General features: G+C 38.7%; 1 protein-coding gene across 6 annotated transcripts in view; it reads left to right on the plus strand.

Moving 5' to 3' along the window:
• Nucleotides 1-7,214: 7,214 nt before the first annotated feature.
• The window catches only part of LOC119518528 (cytochrome b5 type B), a 179,941-nt gene continuing 163,540 nt past the window's right edge, over nt 7,215-23,615 (plus strand). For 4 of the 6 annotated variants that reach the window (XR_005213797.1, XR_005213795.1, XR_005213796.1 and 1 more), the window contains exon 1: nt 7,215-7,495. Coding sequence is in view for 3 of the 6 variants with exons in the window: in XM_037815728.1 (XP_037671656.1) it covers nt 7,334-7,495 (162 nt within the window). In the remaining 3 variants the exon portion in view is untranslated. The remainder of the gene's footprint in view (nt 7,496-23,615) is intronic. The other 2 variants (XM_037815729.1, XM_037815727.1) reach the window with 2 other exon arrangements.

Here is a 23,615-nt window from a genome sequence, read left to right on the forward strand (position 1 = left end):
TTCACACTTTCAGGCTTTTCACATCCATTTTCTCATTGGCTCTGCACCTGGGAGGTATTGCAGTCTTTTTATGTATTTTATTTTTTTTAAAAATCAATTTTATTGAGATATATTCACAAATCATACAGTTATCCATGGTGTACAATCAGTTGTTCACAGTACCATTATATAGTGGTGCATTCATCACCATAATCAAGTTTTGAACATTTTCATTACCCCTCAAAAAAAAAAAAAAGAATAAAAGTTAAAGTCAAAAAAGAGCACAGAAAACATCCCATACCCCCCATTCCTCCCTATAATTAATTTACTTTTTGTCCTCATTTTTTGACTCATCTGTCCATACACTGGATAAAGGGAGAGGGAGCCACAAGATTTTCACAATCACACAGACACACAGTGTAAGCTACATAGTTATACAATCATCTTCAAGAATCAAGGCTACTGGGTTGCAGTTCATCAGTTTCAGGTATTTCCTTCTAGCTATATCTTAATGTATTTTAATCACTCTCCCTCTGCCTCTTTCTCTCTTCCTAATCACTAAACCAGACTTTTTTTTTTTTTTACTACAAACTTTGTTTTTATGATATCTTTATTGAGGTATAGTTCACATGCCATACAACTCATCCCTTTAAAGCACACAATTTAATGTTTCTTAGTTTATTTCCCAGGTTGTGCAGCCATCATCACAATCTAATTTTAGAACATTTTTCATCTCCCCTAAAAGAAACCTCAGACCCATTAGCAGTCACTTTCTATTTCCCTCCAACTCCTTCAGTCCCAGGCAACAACCAGTCTTCTTTCTGTCTCTATAGATTTGCCTCTTCTGGAAATAACATATAAATGGAATCATACAATATGTGAGATCTTTTGTGACTGGCTTCTTTCACTTAACATGATGTTTTCAAGGTTCATCCATATATTATTTCCTGGAGGATATGACACTGACATCAGCTGGGTTTTCAATGGCAACAATAGCATGAGCAGAAGCTTCTCCCAGGTCCTCTTCAGATTTATGATGTAGATGCCATCACTTTTTCTTCTGTAGATGTATTGTTCCATTTTGAAATCACCTAAGTGGGTTCCTCCTGCAAGGAATTTGAGGACATTCTCCTCCTTCATCAGCAGGGACATCAAGGGCTGCAGACATTGTGAAAGTGCCCCTTTAATTTACAATGGGAACTCAGGACAACACCATATTTGGAAAGTCACATCCTGAATTTTTGATTGTATATTTCAGGACTTTCTGTTTTGTTTCATTGGTCTGTCAACTGATCACATACATTGCTGGCAAGACTTTATAAAATAAGTGTCCTTATACATTGTGTGTGTGTGTGTGTGTGTGTGTGTGTGTGTGTGTAAATGAATACATTGTGTAAATCAATACATTCTATATCAAGGGCAATTTGACAATATTTACCACAAAGCATATACTCTTTGACCCAGCTATTCTCACATGAACATGAACAAAATGATAAATGTACATATTTATTCATTGAATCACTGAAGATAATGACAAAAGACTGGAAAATTCCACATGGTAGATGTATTAATAGGAGACTGATGAAATAAACTATGGTACAACTATAAGTGGAATACCATGTGGCTGTGAAAAAGTATGAAGTATCTCTCTCTGAACTGATATGGAATTTTCCAGGAGAAATTTTTAAGTGAATAAAACAAGGTGCAGAGAGTATGAATAATAAGCTATCCTTTGTATAAAAAGGGGAGGACAAGAGAATATATAAGAAACTAATAAAATTGGTTATATGGGGTTACTAGACACATACTGTGGTGTTTAGATTCATGTGTCAACTTGGCCAGGTGATGGTGACCAGCTGTCTGGTCAAGCAAGCACTGGCCTATCTGTTGTGTGAGGACATTCGTCACCTTAAGTCATCAGTATGTTTATTGCATCTGTTCTAGTTTGCTAATGCTGCCGGAATGCAAAACACCAGAAATGGATTGGCTTTTATAAAGGGGGTTTATTTGGTTACACAGTTACAGTCTTAAGGCCATAGAGTGTCCAAGGTGAGTCATTAACAATCAGGTACCTTCACTGGAAGATGGCCAATGGTGTCCGGAAAACCTCTGTTAGCTGGGAAGGCACGTAGCTGGCGTCTGCTTTCAAGTTCTGGTTTCAAAATGGCTTTCTCCCAGGACATTCCTCTCTAGGCTTCAGCTTCTCTCCAAAATGTCACTCTCAGTTGCTCTCAGGGCGTTTTTCCTCTTAGCTTCTCTGGAGTATAAGTCTGCTTTCAAAAGCCATCTCCAAAATGTGTCTGTAAACTGCAGTTCCTCTCTCAGCTCCTGTGCATTCTTCAAAGTGTCCCTCTTGGCTGTAGCTCCTCTTCAAAACGTCACTCGCAGCTGCACTCCGTTCCCTCAGCCCATCAGCTCATTTATATGGCTCCAATGATCAAGGCCCACCCAATGGGCAGGCCAACACTCCATGGAATTTATCCAGTTAAAGTCATCACCCACAGCTGGGTGTGGTGCATCTCCAAAGAAACACTCAAAGAAATCTAATCAAAACTGTTAACGTCTGCCCACACAAGATTACATCAAAGATAATGGCGTTTGGGGGACACAATACATTCAAACTGGCACAGCATCTGTGGCTAATTACATCTGCAGTTAGCCAAGGGGAGTCTTCCACAGTGAGAGAAGTTTAATCAGTGGATGGCATTTAAGGGGGAGATGATAGCTGCAGTGGATAGATGAGAACTTTCATCTCTACTTCGGCCAGCTAGCCTCTCCTGGGGAATTCATCAAAGACCTTCATCAGAGTACCAGCTTGCAGCCCGCCCTACGGAATCTGGATTTGTGCATCCCCACAGTTGCTTGAGACACTTTTATAGAATCTCATACTATTTACAGATATCTCCTGTTGGTTCTGTTTTCCTAGAGAACCCTGACTAATACACACATATACACATATTTACTTTTTGAAACACATGAATGTATTTATTACCTATTAAAAACAGGTTCTGAACCCAGGGAAACCAACAGAGTAGAAGGCATCCTTTTTAATGGCTTTTTGCACATACTGTAGTTTCTTTCACTTCTAGAATTTGGACTGGGCTGGTGAGAATTGGGCCCCATTGGCATAACTAAACAGAATTATCCTGGGGGAGACTCCAGAAAAGGGCACACATCAGGTCAGGGACGTCTGGCTGAACTGCAGGGCTGGGGGCTACTCCAGAATGCTGGCTACCAGCCCCTCCGAGGGCTGTCCCTTGAAGCATATGGTCTCCTAACTTTGCACCAACTTCCTGAAGCCACCCAGACACTGGATGACCCTGACCTGGCCCTGGGAAGGGAAGGAGAGTGCTAGCTTGTGACAGCCTAATATGTTGGTGTCAGGCAGGGGAAAAGAATAGATTGCCAAGGGACATTGTGAGGGGCAAGAACAGATTTGAGAAGCACCTCACTGTATTTCTGAAACAGGGAAAAAAGACCCCCCCCCCCCAAAAAAAAATTCAAGAACACACAAAAATGGGGCAGAATCCTTGCTCCCTGCTCTGTTGTTAAGAAGCATGTACAGTGTTTTGAAAAGTTACAAAAATAGTACAGAGTTCCCATAAACCCCCTCACCCAATTTCCCCTATTGTTAATATCTTAACATTTACCATGATACGTGTATCAAGACTAAGACATCAATGCTGGTAAATTATTACTTTATGTGGATTTCAATTGTTTTTCCCTGATGTCCTTTTTCTGTTCTAGGATCCAATCTCGGATGCTACATCATATTTAGTCATCATGTCTCCTTAATCTACTCAGGTTTGTGACAGTTTCTCAAATTTCCCTTGCTTTTTATGATCTTAACAGTTTTCAGGTATACAAGTTGGGTGGTTTGTAGGATTTCCCTCTATTTGGGTTTGCTGATGTTTTTCTCATGCTTACACCAGGTTTATGGTGTTTGGGAAAGAATAACCACAGAAATGAAATGCCCTTCTCATCACATTATACGAGGGGGTACATGATGTCAATATGACATCACTGGTGATGTTGACCGTGATCATTTGCTTCAAGAAGCTGATTTTAAATTTTATGTGGCAATCTAAAGAATCTAGAATAGCAAAAACAATTTTGAAAAATAAAAGCAAAGCTGCAAGACTCACACTACCTGACTTCAAGCCTTACTACAGTGCCACAGTAATCAAGACAGTGCAGAATCGGCATAGAAAAATATATCACTAGAACAGAATTGAGAGTCCAGGAAAAGGCCCACACTTACATGGTCATTCAGTTTCAACAAAGACACGAATACAGTTTAGTGGGGAATTTTGTTTTCATCAAATATTGCTGGGACAGCTGGGTATGCGCATGGAATTAAAGAGATTGAAGAATCTGCCTAAGGGCAGGGAAAGGGATTCCAAGCTAAACTTCTGGCTAACCTGCTACACATTGTGAGTATGAATTTATAACCAACAAATTTAGGCCACAGTATTTTTCTGAATCAAATTTCAATCTGAGGCTGTACTCTTCAAAAATGTCAGTATCATGAAAGAAAAAGAACGGCTGAGGAATTGTTCCTGACTAAAGGAGATAAAGAGACTTAAAATACATGCAATATGTGATCTGGATTAGATTCTGGATCAGAGATACACAAAAATTCCATTAAGAACATTGTTGCAATAATTAGAAAACAATATGGACAGCATGTTTGATAGTAGTTCTGTATGAATGTTAAATTCCAAGATTTGAAAATTATAATTTTCAAGTAATGAAGATACATGCAGAATTATTTCAAAGTAAAGGGTCATGATACTTGCAACATATTCTGAAATGGTTTAGCATTAATAATAATAAAAATATATATTGGAGAACTCAAATGAAAAATATTAACAATTGGTGAATCTAAGTTTAAAATGTATGGGAGTTCATTGTGTTATTGTTGCAATTTACTTATTTTAAATAAAAAAACTAATAACCAAAAAACCCTACCTTAATACTAATTTTACTTGCCAAAATGGTGAAAAATTGTCTCAGGCATTTATGGGGGTGTTCCTATTCTCCTCCCCTTGTGTTTTACATAGTGTAAAACATTCAGGAAGGGCCCTCTGGCCTTCAGGCCTTTAGTCCACATTGGTCACTGCCCATGAGCTCTCATGAAGAACTGACAGCAGACACACTGGGGCTCAAGTATGCCTACTTGCTGGGGGCCCTGGCTCCTAGGGTCTAATCTCCCTGCATGCACTATGTGTCCCTTACCTTCTGAGGTCCTGTCACCTGCTCAGGCCACTTTGAGGAAGCCGATAGATTCCCTGTGTCTGAAAGAATCCCAAACCACCATCCTCTTCCCAAATTCAGAAATCTTTCCCCACTCCAGGGGCTTTCCCATTTTTGCTTTTGCTATAGTCCATACATTTTTCCAACTCCTCCCTTTGCTGAGAGATTCTCACATGCTATTTCCACAGGGTCTTCAAAAACACTATTGCATTCACTTTCCTAGAGGTGGAGATGGGAAAGGAAATGCTGCATAATTTTGCTAGCTCATTGTATGAAAGCTAGAGACATATCTAATATGCTTTAAAAACACTAGTTCAGTGCTTCCCAAAGCTGTCCACAGATTACCGACATCAGAACCCAAAATACTTATTAAAAATGTTTATTTCTGATTCTTTACCGAGATCCATGGGACTTGAATCTCTAGAAGTGGGGTTGGGAATCTGCATTTTTAACAAGCCTCCCTAGGTGTCTCCTGAGTACTCGAGTTAAGTGTGAATTATTCGTTTAACAAATATGATATTGAGAGCTGTGTCCCTGTTGTATTTGGTACAAATCTCTATCCTAGCACTGAAATTATATATATTTTTGGTAAGCATTGTTTTCTCTCTCAGAGAGCTTGTTTCTTCCCCCAGAGCATATCACAGTGCTTGAGACACAGTAAATATTCAGTAATAGCTCTTAAATGAATGTAAATACTCTAACATAGACTTTGAGGAGGATCCTAAGGATCATAGGAGATTGCCTCATAGTTTCAGTCTAATTAGGGGGGTAAAATATGAGACGTTAAGTTTTACATATACAGGGGGTTTCCTAAAATATATATTTGCATAGGTTCAATTGGGGGTGGAATCACTAGAGCTAAGAGTTGTAGAAGAGTTTGTGAAAAAGGAAGAAATTGAAGAGGGGCTTGAAAGGTGAGTAGGCAGGCATTGGAAAGAAGAGGATATTCCAAGAAGGGTGGATTGTGAATGACAATGGCTAATCAGGTTTAAGACCAGCAGCTTCAGGATTATCAAATAGAATGGTGGAAAATAATCAATGGTGGAATTGATTGTGGAGAGGCTTGAATAAGTAGGCTGGGAGAGTGACATGAAAGTGACATTATATGACGATCAATCTGCCCATTGTAATCTCAGTTAAGAATTAGTACACACACACACCAACACTGCACATTAACCAAACTTGGAATTCCAAAATGCTGGAAACTCTAGCGGGAACCGTCGAGGTGAATTCTATTTTAGAAACTAAACTAGAGTAAGTATGTCCTGATCGCTAAATTATTCGTTTAAAAATCAGATTCTTAGTAGTGGCGGAAACGTGGGATGCTCTATACTCCCAATCGCTATTCTCAGGGGCTGTTACCTACGAAGCCTAAAGCCTCGGGCCAGTCGATCTGCTTTTTGTAACAGTGGCAGTCATTTACATTGCGACTGCTATGAGCCAAAGGCTTTACAGACACACCCTTCCTAATTTAATCATGCTCATTATTAGAGGTTTTCATGCTCATTTCCGACTTTGGAGAGACGGGATCTCCAGATCTCAGCCTGGAAGCAGCAGAGCAAAGCTGTAAACGCAGAGCTGGGATACAGGCCGCGCAGGTGGTGGGCAAACTTGACGAAAGCATGACCCAGGAGGGACCCACGGAAGAGCATGGCTTCGGAGAGATCCAGGGCGAAGGGAAGGGGTGTGAGGGAATGGGGACTCAGCCCCCTATTTCTACAGACCCGGACACCAAGCGAGGGAAACTTCTCCTGAGATGACACCTGTCAACAGGTCTTGGGTAGGCATCTTCCCAAGATCACAGTATCCAATTGGCGAGGTTGGGCTGGACCACCCTGATTGGTTCGCTGGAAGTCGAACCAGGTTTATACCCAGAGAATCAGGCGCGGAGTGAGCGGATTTTAGAACTGAACGCCGCGTTTCATTGGTGAAAAGAAAACGAACGAGGGACTATTGGAAAGCGTGATTGGCTGTTGCTAGGAGGCCTCCGTATTGGCCCCGGTTACGGAAGCCGGGAGGGCAGAACGTGTACTCTTTCTGAAAGAAGTTACCCCCTGATAGCCAGGTGGAGGTGGAGGAGCTAGGTATCTTGGTCCCGATGGCGACTGTGGAAGCTAGCGGCAGCGGCGAGAAAGGGCAGGGGGAGGAGACTTCCGTCACCTATTACCGGTTGGAAGAGGTGGCGAAGCGCAACTCCTCGGAGGAAATATGGCTGGTGATTCATGGGCGAGTCTACGATGTCTCCAGCTTCCTCAACGAGGTGGGGGGGCCCCCAGGGACTGCAGGAGTAAGGGGTGATCGGGCTGGGAAAGGAGGGGAATAAGGCTTGGCTGAAGGCCATAAGGCCTACGAAAGGGATCACGACCCTCTAAGAGGGAAACGGGGGTAGTCTCAGGTTTGCATGTCTTTCCGGCTGGCACTAAATTCTGGTGCCTTAAATAATATCATTGTTGTTTATCATGTATTGAGCGATTACTGTGTGCTAAGCTAAGCTTTAGGCCATCATTATCCCCGTTTTACAGCGAGGGAAACTGAGGCTCAGAGAGGCTGAGAACTCTTAAGGTTACACACTACCAGTCTGAAGCAGGGATTCGAACCTTGTCTGAAAGGCGCCAAACAGGTGCTCTTTCCAGTATGGTTTCGGAAGTAATAGCATTTTGCTTTTCATTTTCTTAGGCAAAAGCTGAGACTTTTTTCCTGATCACGGCCCCTTCACCCCCATTTGAGTTAACCTTGAGGCCAGAAGGGCATGCGTTGACCTATTTTGACTTTCAGTCAGCTTTTGCTATCTCCTATAAGCTTGATGCGTTAGCTCTCATAAAGTTTTCCTTAAGACCACGGTGCAACTGAGTGGTTTTATTTGCTCGTTTGCTTTTTTTAATTTAAGGAAACAGGATAGAGGGTTTAATTTTTTTTAAACTCTCTTCATTGAGATATAATTTGCACACCACAAACTGCGTTCATTTAAAATGTACAATTTAATGAGTTTTGACAAGTGTATTCATCCGTGTAATCACAGCATTTCCATACAGTGTTTCCACCACCCTAAAAAGTTCCCACTTGCCTCTTGCTGTTCTTCCTCCCACAAAACTCCACCTCCACCCTCACCCCACCCCTACCCCACCCCCGGACAACCACTGATACGCTGCCACTAAAGGTTAGTTTAAGGCTTTGATTAAAGAAAAAAAAAAAAAAAAGATGTGTGTATCATTTTGTTTTTAGTAATAGATTAATACTTTATAGTTAAAGCCCTAGAAACTCCTGATAATATGAACTTGTAACTGAGAAAACAAGTACATTTCTGTTCTTTTTCTAGAGCAAATACACTAGTAAGATGTGTTTTATGTTAATTTGGGCGCTGGGAGAGAAATCTTTACATTCTGACTCATATAAAAACTTTTAAATCTTCAAGTTTGTGTAAAAGGACATTGTTTTTAATAAATCTTCCCAGTGACCGATAAGTAATATCTTAAGAATTCAGTAAGTTTTCGCATTTGTACAGTGCATGTATGGCATTTTATGCTTTTAAAAGTGCTTCCCCATTATTTCATTTCACTCTCCAAAAAATTAGATGAGAGAGACTTGGATAATAGTGACCCTTGTTTTAACAGTGGTACAAGGAACAGGTTCAGAGAGAATTTGGCCATACAATAGATTAGTGGCAGAGTATAACTTAGATGGAGCCTTTGATTTATCCACATAGCATTACTTTAGTATTCTAGTCTTAGTTATGTCCTCTGGTGTTTGCCTTATTATAAATTTGTTGTGGATTGAAGCATGTTCAAGCATAGTTCTTAATGGGTAGGCAATCAGCTTTTCATTTGTGATTTGTTTTCCTCTAAATTTCTTCTTGATTAATTCAGAATTAATATTGAACTTGGAAAGAACACTCAGTGCTTGTAGAGAACATTAATTCAGTCTCAACTAGTGGTTGCTAACAAGTTTCACCACATGCTAATGTAGCCAGAGATAGGACAGGTGTATTGAGGCTTCTCTTGAAGCTTGAACTGCGTATCTTTACCTGCAGTTAGCCATTATTTCCTACCTGTTCTTTAGTCTCTATCCCTATTTCCTTGCTCATTCCAAGCCTATTCATTCATTCATTTACTCATTCACATATTTATTGTCTCCTGTGTGCCAAATACTGTTCTAGGTGTAAGTGCTAATGAGAAAAATAAAGCAGGGAAGAGGACTATGGAACGTTTTTATATAGAATGGGGGAGGAAGGATGAAGAGTTGAAACTTTAGGTGAGATGTCCAGGCATGGCCTAATTAAAAGAATGACTAGAGTAAAGGTTAGAAGGAAGTTATGGGAGCTAGCCATATGAATATCTGGGGGAAGAGCATTCCTGGCAAAGGGAGCAAGTTCAAAGGCCTTGAGGTGGGAGCATGTCCAGGGTGTTTGAGGAATAATGAGGAAGGCCATTGTGGCTGGGTAGTAGTAGTAAGAGTCAGCGTGATCTGGGGAGTGCAAACCAGGTAGGGCTTTGCAGGTCTTAGGTAAGATTTTGGTTTTTGCCCTGAGATGGAAAACCGTTGGAGCAGAGGAGTGACATGATGTGGCTGAATGGTTTGATAGAATCACTGGCTGCACTGTTGAGAAGAAACTGAAAGAAGGGCAAGGACAGAATTGAGACCAGTTAGGAGGCTGGTATAGCACTTCAGGTGAGAGATAATGTGTCAGATTCAGGGTGTATAGTGATGGAAACTCAATAGGATTTAATGATGTACTGGATTGGGGGAGTTAAAAACCAAGGTTTTTAACCCAAGGGTTTTGAAGAATAGAGTTGCTGTTAAATAAGACGGGTAAGACAAATTAGTTGTCATCCCTCTCTTTCCAATCTGAAATCACCTTGGGGCCCCTCCTTAGTAAGGGATTCCTAATTTGAACATCCGGAACCTGTAGGTTGCTATTTTTTTGATTAATGAATACAGTTGCTTTACAATCTGGGAGTTTGAATATGGTAATTTAAAATTGGTTATATAAAATATTACCTTTCCCCTAGCAGATTAGTTTTGCATTTTTAAAATCAGTGCTATTGGTTTAATTTATCGAAATCATGAATGGAAACAAAAACCTTACAGTAGTATATATCACTGTATTTTCTACTATTTAGTTGTTTAGAAATATCACATAAAAATGATGACAGCATTTTATGATATTAACTGGAAAATATCAAAGCGTATCTCCCTAAGCAAAGGTAAGTATGATTTTGTGAACCTTTGTTTCAGTTAATTATATACATTTATTTTTGTGTGTGTATTGGATTGCAGTGTAAAATTATTGTGTATCACAAGTGAAGAAAGTTTGAACACCATTGACTTATAGTATACATAACCATTTCTGAAAGAAGTAACTAAGAATAACACGTGATATTTTAAAGTTTCATATGTTATATTTTAGTAACTTGGCATAAATGGGAATATTACTTTAGTATCTGCCTCATAGATGGGATAACATTTTATTCATTCAATAAATATTTAAGTGCTGAGTGTTTCAGGTGCTGCAATACTTGGTTCTGGTGTGCTGTACTTTTGAAGCTACCATTCTAGGGGAGACAAAGCACAACAAAGACAGACGAATGAAATGATTTTAGATTATTGTACTTTCTATAAAGGAAATAACTTGAGAAAGGAAAACAGGAGATCCTACTTTAATAAGAGTGATCTAGAAAGCCTCTGTGAAAAGTGACTTTTAATTGAGCTGATGAGAGTGAACTAGCTTTGGGAAGAATGAAGAAAAGAGCATTCTGACAGCATTTGCAGAGTCAAGAGTTTGGCACATTAGTGAGATTGAAAGAAGCTAATGACTAGTATATTAAGAGAAGAGAATGGCCAGAGAGCTGGGCCCAGATCAGTGCATGCAAGGCACGGTAGGTTGGATTTGAGCCTAAGTGCAATAGAAAACTGAAATGTTTTAGGATAATGGGTGACATTGAAGCAATTTATGTTTCAAGTAGATTGCAGGCATACTTTGGAGATATTGCAGGCTCCGTTCCAGACCACCACAGTAAAGTGAATCTCATTTTTTTGGTCCCAGTGCATATAAGAGTTATGTTTACACTATACTGTAGTCTATTAAAGTGTGCAAGAACATTATGTCTAAAAAAACAATGTACATAACCTAATTAAAAATGCTTTCCATCACCTGAGCCTTCAATGAATCATAATCTTTTTGCTGGTGAAGGTCTTGTCTTGGCTGCTGACTGATCAGTGTGGTGGTTGCTGAAGGTTGGGGTGGCTGTGGCAATTTCTTAAAATAAGACAACAATGAAGTTGGCTGCATCGATTGACTCTTTCTTTTATGAAAGATTTCTCTGTAGCTTGCGATGCTGTTTGATAGCATTTTACCCACAGTAGAACTTCGTTCAAAAATGGAGTCAGTTCTCTCAAACTCTGCCAGTGCTTTATCAGCTAAGTTTATGTAATATTCTAAATTCTTTGTTGTCATTTCAGCAATGTTCATAGCATCTTCACCAGAAGTAGATTCCAGCTCTAGAAACCACTTTCTTTGCTCATCCATAAGAAGCAATTCCTCATCTGTTGAAGTTTTATCAGGAGATTGTAACAATCCAGTCACATTTTCTGGCTCCACGTCTAATTCTAGTTCTCTTGGTATTTCCACCACATATACAGTTATTTCATTCACTGGAGTCTTGAGTCCCACTAAGTCACCCATGAAGGCTGAAATCAGCTTCTGCCAAACTCCTGTTAATGTTGATATTTTGACCATCACTCAACATATCTGTGAGATTCACCTATTTTTTTTTTTATCAGAAGTTCATTTCTTTTATTGCTTTTTTATTTCATCTTATGAATATACCAAAATTTGTTTATCTGATCACTTGTTGATTGACATTAGGATTGTTTCCAGTTTTGGGCTATTATGATTAAAGCTGATGTGAACTTTCATGTACAAATCTTTGTGGGTATATATGTTTTCATTCTTGTGGGGTAAATACCTAGGAGTGGTATTACTGGGTCATATGTTTGTTTAACTTTTTATGAAAACTGCCAGACCTTTCCCTCACGTGGTTACATCATTTTACATTCTCATCAGCAGTGCATGACTGTTCCAGTTTCTCTACATCCTCATTGATACATTTATCAGTCTTTTTACTTTTAGCCTTTCTTTCTAATGGGTATGTAGTGGTATCGCAGTGTGGTCTTAACTTGCTTTTCTCTGATGACTAATGATGTTGAACATCTCTTCGTGGACTTACTGGTCATACAGATAGCTTCCTTAGTGAATGTCTGTTCAAGTCTTGCCCATTTCTTAATTGTGTTGTTTGTTTTCTTATTGAGTTGTAAACGTTCTTTGTCAATTCTGGATGCAAGTCCTTTGTCAGATATATGTGTTATGAATGTTTTCTTGTTGTCTGTGTTTTGCCTTTTCATTTTCTTAAGTGTCTCTTGAAGAGAATTTTTGATGAATATCTATATATATATATAAATGTAGGCTTCACAATAGCCCAGGATACTATGAATTGTTGACTTTTTGAATCCTTTTCTCCAATTTTTTTCCTAACAAATGTTCATTTTTACTTATCACATGAGTATTCAGGCTGTCCCCCAGGTGGTAAAATTATACCAGGAGGCATTATGACTAATGGCTAGTGCTGGCTTTGGGGTCCTGTTGTCTGGATCAGTTTTCTGTGTCATGGCTTATAGTTGTATAACCTTGGGTAAATAAACTCAGTAAAGGCCTTTTCCCCATCTGTAAAATGGAGGTAATAGTACCTATTTCATGGGGTGAATGTTGTGATGATTATGTTAGGTAATGCATATAAAGACTTGGCATGTGCCTGGCAATTATTTTTATTATTAATCAAAATTAAACTGTGTTGTTTCCTGCAGCATCTTTTGAATACTTATTATGTGGCAGGTGCCATGAAGGATGCCAAGGTGAATTTACCTTGGGCTTGCTGAGAGGATGAAATCTGTGCATAAGTAACTGTTGTGCAAGGTAGAGAATTGTCTTGCTTTAATAAAGAGTGGGAATGCAGGCTCTATTTGATAAAACCCTAGGATACTTCCTGAAAGCTTCAGAGTTTGACTAATAAAAACATATCTTACTGGATTTCTCTAAAGCTGGACAAAAGAAGTGCCATTTGATTGTTACCCAACTTGTAGAAATAACATAACTATGGAAAGAATGTTGTCTTTCCTTGAGTGGCCCAAGGACCAGGTCCAGGAAAGGCTAGAAATAAGATGAGGCTAAATTTAACCCCTAGCACTGTCCAGGGGAAGTGCCCTGATCAACAAGTCAATTTTCATTGATTTAGTTTGCATGTGGTTGTTGATGGATGTGTGTGTGCGTGTGTGCACGCGGGGACAGGCGCCCCCTAGATTTTAGTACAGCCCAGGAATACAGCCATGAAGACAGACATGGTCCCTGTTCTTACGGAGTTTATTGTCTACTGGGGGAAACAGAGACTTAAAGATAATTTCATTTGTGGTAAATAAAGGCCATGAAGTTGACTAAGGAGTATGAGAATCTATAGCAGTGAGACCTAATCTGGTGGGATGAGGGTGTCAGGTTACCTTTGGATCTGCAGACCTGAACTTCAGATCCTGGGCAGTGGTAACTTTGCCAAAATAACACCCTTTCAGGCAGTTGGTTAGCCCCTTTGAGGTGACACCGTGCCTTACCAGGGCCATCCAAATCCAAATATCTATAGCCAGCATCATTTCCTCCTGTTCACTGCTCAGGTCTATTATCTTTTTTACCCTGTGAGACTTTTTTAGGAAGTAGTTTTTGTCCTCTCCAAAATTTTAACCTCTATATATTATTTTCATGAGGTATTCTGCTCATCTGTTTGGCTAAAGGTCCCTCTTTTCATCACCTGGCCTAATTTTGAAGCTTCCTCAATCTTACTTAATGTTTCTAGATTTCATTTCCCAAGTCAGGCAGTCTTAATTATATTCCTTTTGTTACATTTTTATTACATCAGTATAGAATTTCCACCCACAGAGAATTTGTAATTTTTTTTCTGACAAGGTTTTTATTCTGTAACTGTCCTCACATTCCCCTTTCTTTGGCTCCATCTGTCCCTTATCCTTACCATAGAATGAGTAACCTGGAAGTATTATTTTCCGCTAGTATTTTGTTCTTTTTCTTTTCTCTATTAAAATATGAATTTTCTGTCCTCTTTCCACCAGTATTTAGTTAGTAAAATAAATGAACCTAAGGAAAAGTCAAAAGCCTTCCTCTACTCCCACCACATATTCTTTGGACAGTTGAACTGGCAAAAATCTTCCATAAGAGGACATTACAAAATTTCCCTGTTATCTGAAAATATTTCCTTGATTTCTGTGGTTTGGTTCATTGAGATAGGAATGAATAGATAGGTGTTATTATCCTCTCAAAATACTCTGGAATATATCAGGGTGTTACATTAAGCTAAACAGAATCACCAGATCTCATTCCCTATCCTAGGCTCCATGTATTTAGGTTGTTTAATTAAACTGGCCAGACAAGTTAAGTTAGATAGTGAGCTACAGAAAATTTGAATTTTGGACAAAATAAATATCTCTTTCTTTGGTGTCAAATAGAAGTTGAAGTTTTAAAATACAGACAATATTCTTTACCATGTATTCTGATTTACTTTAGTCCTAACCAGATCAGCTTCATTCATGTCTCTAATTGAAGTCTGATCTCTTTTTCATCTTCTTTAACAGTTGCTGTATGGAGTAATGCTGACTTTCAGAGCTGCAGAACTCTAACTCTGAGTCTTAGGTGTCACACGGGTACCCACAGATCCAGGGAACTAGCAAGTTATATACAAAGAGCACAGCATCTCAGAATTTAGAAATAACATTTAAAACTCAGGAATAAATGTGACTGCTGTTTGAGCTTACAATTTAGGCCCTAATCTTATAAGCATTTTCTAAATGAGACCATACAATATTTGTTCTTTTGTTTCTGGCTTATTTTGCTGAACATAATGTCCTCAAGGTTCATTCACCTCGTTGCATGCCTCATGATTTCATTCCTTTCTGTAATTGCACAATATTCCACTGGATGCATACGTCACAACTCGCCCTTCTTCAGTCAGTAGACCCTTCAGCTACCTCCATCCATTAGCTGGCATGAATAATGCTGCCATAAACATCAGTGTGCAAATGTCTTTTTGAGTCCCTGCTTTCCGTTTTTCTGAGTATATTCCTAGTAAAGAGATTGCCTAATCCTATGGCAACCTTGTATCTAGCCTCCCGTGGATCCGCTACATTACCCTCCAGAGGAGCTGCACCATTTTTCTTCATTCCCAACATTGAATAGGTATATCTCTCTCTCCACATCTTCTCTAGCACTTGTATCTTTCTTTTTTTTTTGGAATCTGCAGTTTTTGTTGAGATATATTCACATACCATATATTCTATCCAAAGTATACAGTGTCTCACAGTATCCTCACTTAGTTATACAATGATCACCACTCTCAATTTTAGACAATTTTCATTGCTCCAAAGAGAAAAATAACAGATATGCACAGCCACACAGAAAAGAAAACCCAAGACACACCATAGCCCTTATCCCCGTCCCCCACCCCCAATTATTTAGCCTTAGCATTGGTGTGGTACTAGTAAGTTATTAGTGTTAAATATAGTCCATAGCATGCAGGTAATTTTTCCCATATGCCACTCTATTATTAACTTTGTATGAGTGTCATACATTTGAAGTAGTTCATGCAAGAGTTTGTTTATATTTGTAATGTTAATTGGTGAGATACATGACTTTAGACAACCCCTTTCAGTCATATTCACCTTCAGTAGGAACTATTACTTATAATCCCAACAATGAACTACCATCACCTCTGTCCATTCCCAAGCATTAAGATCAACCTCATTAACAAATCTGTATGTGTTAGGTAACCGCTCCCCATTCTCTAGCTTCTGTCTAACTCTAGTTTCCCTATAGACATTTCAAGACTCTGAGTTTACATTTTCTGGGTGGTTCATATTAGTGAAATTATACAATATCCTTTTGTGTCTGGCTTGTTTCACTCAGCATTATGTCTTCAAGGTTCATCCATGTTGTTGCAAGTTTCAGGACCTCATCCCTTCTTACTGCTGCATAATATTCCATCATGTGTATATACCACATTTTGTTTATCCACTCATCTGTTGATGGACACTTGGATTGTTTCCATCTTTTGGCAATTGTGAATAATGCCGCTATAAACATTGGTGTGCAAATGTCTGTTTGTGTCACTGCTTTCAGATATTCTGGGTATATACCGAGTAGCAGAATTGCCGTGTCGTAGGGAATTCGATATTTAGTTTTCTGAGGAACTGCCAAACTGTTTTCCACAGAGGCTGCACCATTTTACATTCCCACCAGCAGTGAATAAGTGTTCCATTTTCTCCACATCCTCTCCAACATTTGTGGTTTCCTGATTGTTTAATAGCGGCCATTCTTAGAGGTATGAGATGATATCTCATTGTGGTTTTGATTTGCATTTCCCTAATAGCCTAGCTTTATTTTTTTTAAAATTCAGTTTTATTGAGATATATTCATATACCATACAGTCATCCATGGTGTACAATGAACTGTTTACAGTACCATCTTATAGTTGTGCATTCATCACCCCAATCTATTTTTGAACATTTTCCTTAAACCAGAAAGAATCAGAATCAGAATAAAAAATAAAAATAAAAAAAGAACATCCAAATCACCACCCCATCCCACCCTATTTTTCTTTTAGGTTTTGTCCCCATTTTTCTACTCATCCCCATCCATACACTGGATGAAGGGAGTGCGATCCACAGGGTTTTCACAATCACATTGTCCCCCTTTGTAAGCTACATTGTTTTACAGTTGTCTTCAAGAGTCAAGGCTACTGGGTTGGAGTTTGGTAGTTTCAGGTATTTACTTCTAGCTATTCCAGTATATTAAAACCTAAAAAGTGTTATCTATGTAGTGCATAAGAATGTGCACCAGAGTGACCCCTCGACTCCATTTGAAATCTCTCAGCCACTGAAGCTTTATTTCGTTTCATTTCTCATCCCCCTTTTGGTCAAGAAGATGTTCTCAATCCCTCGATGCCGGGTCCAGATTCATCCCCAGAAGTCATATCCTGCGTTGCCAGGGAGATTTACACCCCTGGGAGTCAGGTCCCACGTAGCGGGGAGGGCAGCGAGATCACCTGCCAAGGTGGCTTAGTTAGAGAGAGAGGGCCACATCTGAGCAACAAAGAGGCCACTCAGGGGGAGACTCTTAGGCACAGTTATAAGCAGGTTTAGCCTCTCCTTTGCAGTAATAAGCTTCATAGGGGCCAGCCCCAAGACAGAGGGCTCAGCACATCAAGCTGTCAGTCCCCAGTGTTTGTGAGAATATCAGCAACAATCCAGGTGAGGAAGTCCAACACCTCTGTATTCTCCCCCAGCTCCTCAGGGGAGCCCCGAATATATATTTCTACTCTTCACCCAAATTACTTTAGGATGTGTTGCTATTTCATTCTAATCTATACAGATCTACCATAGCTCACTTGCTATTCAAAGTTCCGTGTAATTGTAGTGTTTGAACAAACTGCAGAAGTTATATTGTTTAGAAAATATAGATCCTACACCAAATAAACATCTCTTCCCTTGGTCTCACATGGAAATTGAAGTTTGAACACAGTTTCAACCTTTACCCTTTGGCCCGATTTGCTCTAGTCTTAACCAGATCTGCTTTATTCATATCTCTAATTGAAGTCTGGGCTCTATTTCAGCTTTTTTTTTTTTTTTTTTTTTTTTTGAACAGTTGCTGTATGTCTTAATACTGATATTCGTATCTGCCGAGCTCTGAGTTTCAAGTGTCACACAGATACCCGGTGTTCCAGAGACCAATCAGGTTATACACCAAGGAATCAACATCTCAGAGTTTGGAGATAGCCATTACAATTCAGGAATAGATTTGACTGCTGTAAGAGCTTACAATCTAGGGACCATTACAATAATCATTTCCCTGTTAGGCTGTGCTCTAAGATTTAATTCTGAGTTTACACATTGTAGTTAGTCCATATTGGTGAGGCGTTATAGTATTTGCCTTGGTTTCTGGCGTACTTTACTAAACATGCTGTCTGCGGAATCCAGTCATCTCGTTGGGTGTCTGACAGCTTCACTCCTCGTAGTTGCTCAATATTCTATTGTACGCCTACACCACAGTTCACCATTCTGTTCCTAAGTCAGTGTACCCTTAGGCCACCTCCACCCATTGCAGATCATGAATACTGCCTCCATAAACACCAGTGTGCAAATGTCCTTTCATGTCTCTGCTTTCGGATCTTCCAAACACATACCCCATAATGAGGTTGTAGGACCTTATGGCGCACGTACTTAGCTTCTTGTGGAGCCACCACAGTGACCTCCAGAAAGGCTACACCATTCTGCCTCTTCATCAGCAGTAAATAGGTACATCCCTCTCTCCATGTTTTCTCCAGCACTGTTACTTCTATTTATATTTTTTCCTACAATCTTGTAGAGTTATATTCACATAACATACAGTCATCCACAGTGTACAATCAGTTGTTCATGGCATCATCACATAGTTGTACATTTATCACCACAGTCAGCACTTGAACATATTGATTATTGTGAAAAAGTGTTTTTTTTTTTGTTTTGTTTTGTTTTGTTTTTTGGTGAATAATGAAAAAGATAATAAAAATAAAAATAAAAATGTCATACAATACAATATATAATAGTAAGGATAAAAAACAATATCACTACCAAGAATCCCATATCCCTCCCTTATATTCCCCTCTCATACACATTTAACATTGGTATATTGCCTTTGTTACATTTAATGGAAGCACATTGGAGTGTTACTGTTGGCCGTAGACTCCAGTTTGCTTTATGTTTTTTCCCAAATACCATTCCTTTTTCAACACTCTGCATGGGTGACATTCATTTGTTCTCCCACATGTGAAAACATTTTTATATTTGTACATTTAGCAACAGTCATTGGCCACTCCAGTTTTTGCCAAGTTATACAGTCCCAATCTTCTATCCCACCTCTTTCAGCTTTACTCACAGACATCTTTGTTCCATGTACTTACAATATTGTGCTACCATTACACAGTTTATACTATCTATTTCTGGATCTATACAATCAATCCTGCCGAACATTTCTGTAGTCCTTCAGCATCAAATGCCTGATCTGTACCCTCTTTCTATCTCCTGATAGTCTGTGTTATCAGCTTTTAGCTCTCAAAGTTTGCTCATTAGTGTTCTTTCATATTAGTGAGACCATACGGTATTTGTCCTTTTGTTTCTGGCTAACTTCACTCCACATAATGTCCTCAAGGGTCATTCACATTATTATTTATTCCATGTCTTTGTTCTGTCTTACAGCTGCATAATATTCCATCGTGTATATGCCACAGTTTGTTTATCCACTTGTCCGTTGATGGACATTTGGGCTGCTTCTCTTGGCAATCGTGAATAATGCTGCAATAAATATCGGTTTACAAATGTCCGTTTGTGTCTTAGCTTTCAGTTCCTTTGAGTATATACCTAGCAATGGAATAGCTGGGTCATATGGCAAATTTATACTTAACTTCCTGAGGAACCTCCACACTGTCTTCCAGAGTGGTTGCACCATTCTGCATTCCCATCAGCAATGAATACGTGTGCCTCTTTCTCCACATCCTCTCCAGCACTTGTAATTTTCTGTTTTTTGGATAGTGGCTATTCTGGTAGGTGAGATGGTATCTCATTATGGTTTTGGTTTGCATTTCCCTAACAGCCAGTGAAGTTGAGCATTTTTTCATGTTTTTGAGCCATTTGTATTTCTTCTTCAGAAAAGTGTCTGTCCATGTCTTTTGCCCTTTTTCTTTGTGGGGGGGGGGGTGTGTGCACCTTTTTTTTGTCCCCATTTTTCTACTTATCCATCCATACACTGGACAAAGGGGAGTGTGGTCCATATGGCTTTCCCAATCACATTGTCACCCCTCATAAGCTACATTTTTATACAATCGTCTTCAAGATTCAAGGGTTCTGGGTTGTAGTTTGATAGTTTCAGGTATCCACCACCAGCTACCCCAATTCTTTAGAACCTAAAAAGGGTTGTCTATATTGTGCATAAGAGTGCCCACCGGAGTGACCTCTCAGCTCCTTTTGGAATCTCTCTGCCATTGAACCTTATTTCATTTCCTTTCACATCCCCCTTTTTGTCAAGAAGTTGTTCTCCATCCCATGATGCTGGGTCTAGATTCTTCCCCGGAAGTCATATTCCACATTGCCAGGGATTCACTCCCCTGGGTATCAGATCCCACGTATGGGGGAGGGCAGTGATTTCACCTGCCAAGTTGGCTTAGCTAGAGAGAGAGGGCCACATCTGAGCAACAAAGACTTGCCCATTTTTTAATTGGGTTGTTTGTCTTTCTGTTGTTGAGTTGTAGGATTGCTTTATAAATTCGAGATATTAAACCCTTATCTGTTATGTGGTTTCCAAATATTGTCTCCCATTGTGTAGGCTGCCTTTTCACTTTTCTAACAAAGGCCTTTGATGTACAAAAGTGTTTGATTTTGAGGAGATCCCATTTGTCTATTTGTTCTTTGGTTGCTCGCGTTTTGGGTGTAAGGTAGCCTAGCTTTATTTTTGATAACAACTGAGCGGGATTTAATTTTTTTTTCAAGAATGTAATATGGTAGAATACAAAATTTCCTTATTTTCAAACTCGTTGAGATTCTTCTTGTTTGTGATTCTAGGCCAATGGATATCAGTCTGATGGATAGGTGCGTATATCTGAAAAGGGAAATTCTGAATAAGCCATCTTTGAAATTAAGTTTTTTTAAAAATGGTGAACCTACTGCAAGGAAGAAATGCTTCAGTACATTTTTATTTAAGAAACTAATGTTTCTTTTTTACTATTTTGACTGTTAGCAAAGAGCCCTTTCCTTTTTCTGTACTTTAAAATGAATAAGAAAATATCCCTTGCTTCTTCCACAGTTTTATTTTTATGAATCCTGTGAAAAAAATTACAGGACTGTTTGTCTTTTTTTTTAAACTACTGCCCCACTGACATTGTCAGGTTATTTGTGTGTCCATCAGGAAGTAGTAAATGAAAATTAGTCATTGTTTTGTTATCCGTATCATTGAAGGGTGAACTTTTCTTCTAAATGGTAACTAATTAAAACTTTTTCTCCCCTGGTTTTATCATCTGATCAATGTTTTGTTGGCTTCTATCTACATATGTACTGTATAGGTGTTTTGGTTTCCAAATAATATTCTCTTGAGGACTGTTTCGTAGATTCATTTAATTGTATAGTTGCCAAGGACCTAGGCTGAGTTACCTTATGGTACAGATGAAAAAACGTGTTCAAAGAGGTTTGGGGATTTCCACATGGCCATACAACTAACTAGTTGGAGGCAAGAACCTTTCTGGAACTCAGGGTTCCTGGATTTCATTCTAGTTATTTTTCTTCTATACTAGTGCTAGTGGTTCTCAAACTCTAGTGTGCATCAGAATCTTGGAGCACTTGTTAAAAATAGGGTTTTCTGGACCCTACTCTTGGAATTTTTGATTCAGTAGGTCTGTAGTAGGACCTGGGAATTTGCATTTCTAATGAGTCCCTTGTGATGCCAGTACTGCTGGTTTTACACATTGAGAGCCACTGTTCTTCACTATGCTGAATGGCCGACCTTTAAAGCAGTTCTTCTCAACTCTGACGATGTCTCAGAATCACTTGTGGGGCTTTTGAAGAGTAAATCATCATCAGGATATGGTATGTATATGTGTGTGACCTTGCTATGTATCTAAAAAAACAAAAATCAAAACTTTGCAGATGAGTATGATTCCTTAAATAAATGGAAAGAGGAAGTGTTCATGGATTGGGAGACACAGTATTGTTATGATGTTAATTCTCCCCAAATTGATCTATAGATTTAACACAATGCCTACTCAAATTCCCAGGCTTTTTCTTATTTTTATTTATTTATTTATTTACTTATTTTTGGTAGAAATTGACAAGGTGATTCTAATCTGTCTATGGAAATAGAAAGGAACCAGAATAACCTAAACACTTTTGAAAAAGAAACAAAGTTGTAGGACTTCTGCACTTACTGATTTCAAGATTTATTATAACGGTACAGTAACGAAAATAGTGTGGTACTGGTGTAAAGTTAGACCTGTCAGTTGACCAAATAGAATCCAGAAATAGACCCTTCCATATATAGTCAATTGCTCTTTGACAAAGGTGACAATATAACCAGAGGAAAAGACAGCCTTTTGTGCTGGAACAACTGGAGATCAGTAGGGAAATAAATGAATTTTAACTCTACCTCACACCACAGACAAACGAAAATAATTCAAAATGGGTCACAGACATAATTGTGAAAGTGAAAACTATAAAACTTCTAGAAAACAAACGGAAAATCTTTGCAACCCTGGGATAGACAAAGATTTCTTAGAGAGGATACAAAAAGCAATAACCATAAAAGAAAAATTGGGTTTCATTGATATCAAGAACTTATACTGTTCAAATGATATTGTTCAGAAGGTGAAAAGGCAAACCAGAGACACAGGAGAAAATAACTCCCCAGGATATTGTGACTCAGTGGGTATGAGGTGGGGCTGGGCCCAGTACTTAGGAATTTCCTGAAAAGCTTCCTTTTTATTTATTTATTTTTATTTTAAATTAATGCTCTGCCAAGTTTCAGAAACACTATCAAAGGGCTGAAATAGTAATGTGGCTACGATTTTTTCAAAATGTAATTTTATTGAAATATATTCACATACCATACAGTCATCCAAAGTGTACACACAGTTTCATCATATGGTTGTGCATTCAACACCATAGTCAGTTTTTGAACATTTTCATCACTCGAAAAAATAAAAATGAAAATAAGAATAAAAGTAAAAGTAAGTGTTCTTAAAGCATCCCATACCCCTTCTCCCCCCATCATTTATTTTTTTTAAATTGAAATATATTCGCATACCATACAATCATCCAAAGTATAAAACAAATGTTCACAGTATCATCAAATAGTTGTGCATTTATCACCACAATTTTTGAACATTTTCATTACTCCAAAAAAATAAGAATAAGAATAAAAGTAAAAAGAACACTCAAAATGTCCCATATCCCCATCCTCCATATTATTCATTTACTTTTTGTCCCTATTTTTTCTACTCATTTGTCCATACACTGGGTAAAGGGAGTGTGAGCCATAGGTTTTCACAGTCACAAATTCACACCATATAGGATTGAAGTTATACGATCACCTTCAAGAAAGGATGCGGGATTGCAATTCAACAATTTCAGATATTTCCTTCTAACTACTCTAATAAACTAAGAACTAAAAAGGAATATCGATGTAATGTATAAGAGTTACCTCCAGAGTGCCCTCTTGACTCCATTTGAAATCTCTCAGCTATTGAAACTTTATTTTGTTT

Source organism: Choloepus didactylus, chromosome 22 (assembly GCF_015220235.1).
Source record: "Choloepus didactylus isolate mChoDid1 chromosome 22, mChoDid1.pri, whole genome shotgun sequence".
Taxonomy (NCBI): domain Eukaryota; kingdom Metazoa; phylum Chordata; class Mammalia; order Pilosa; family Megalonychidae; genus Choloepus; species Choloepus didactylus.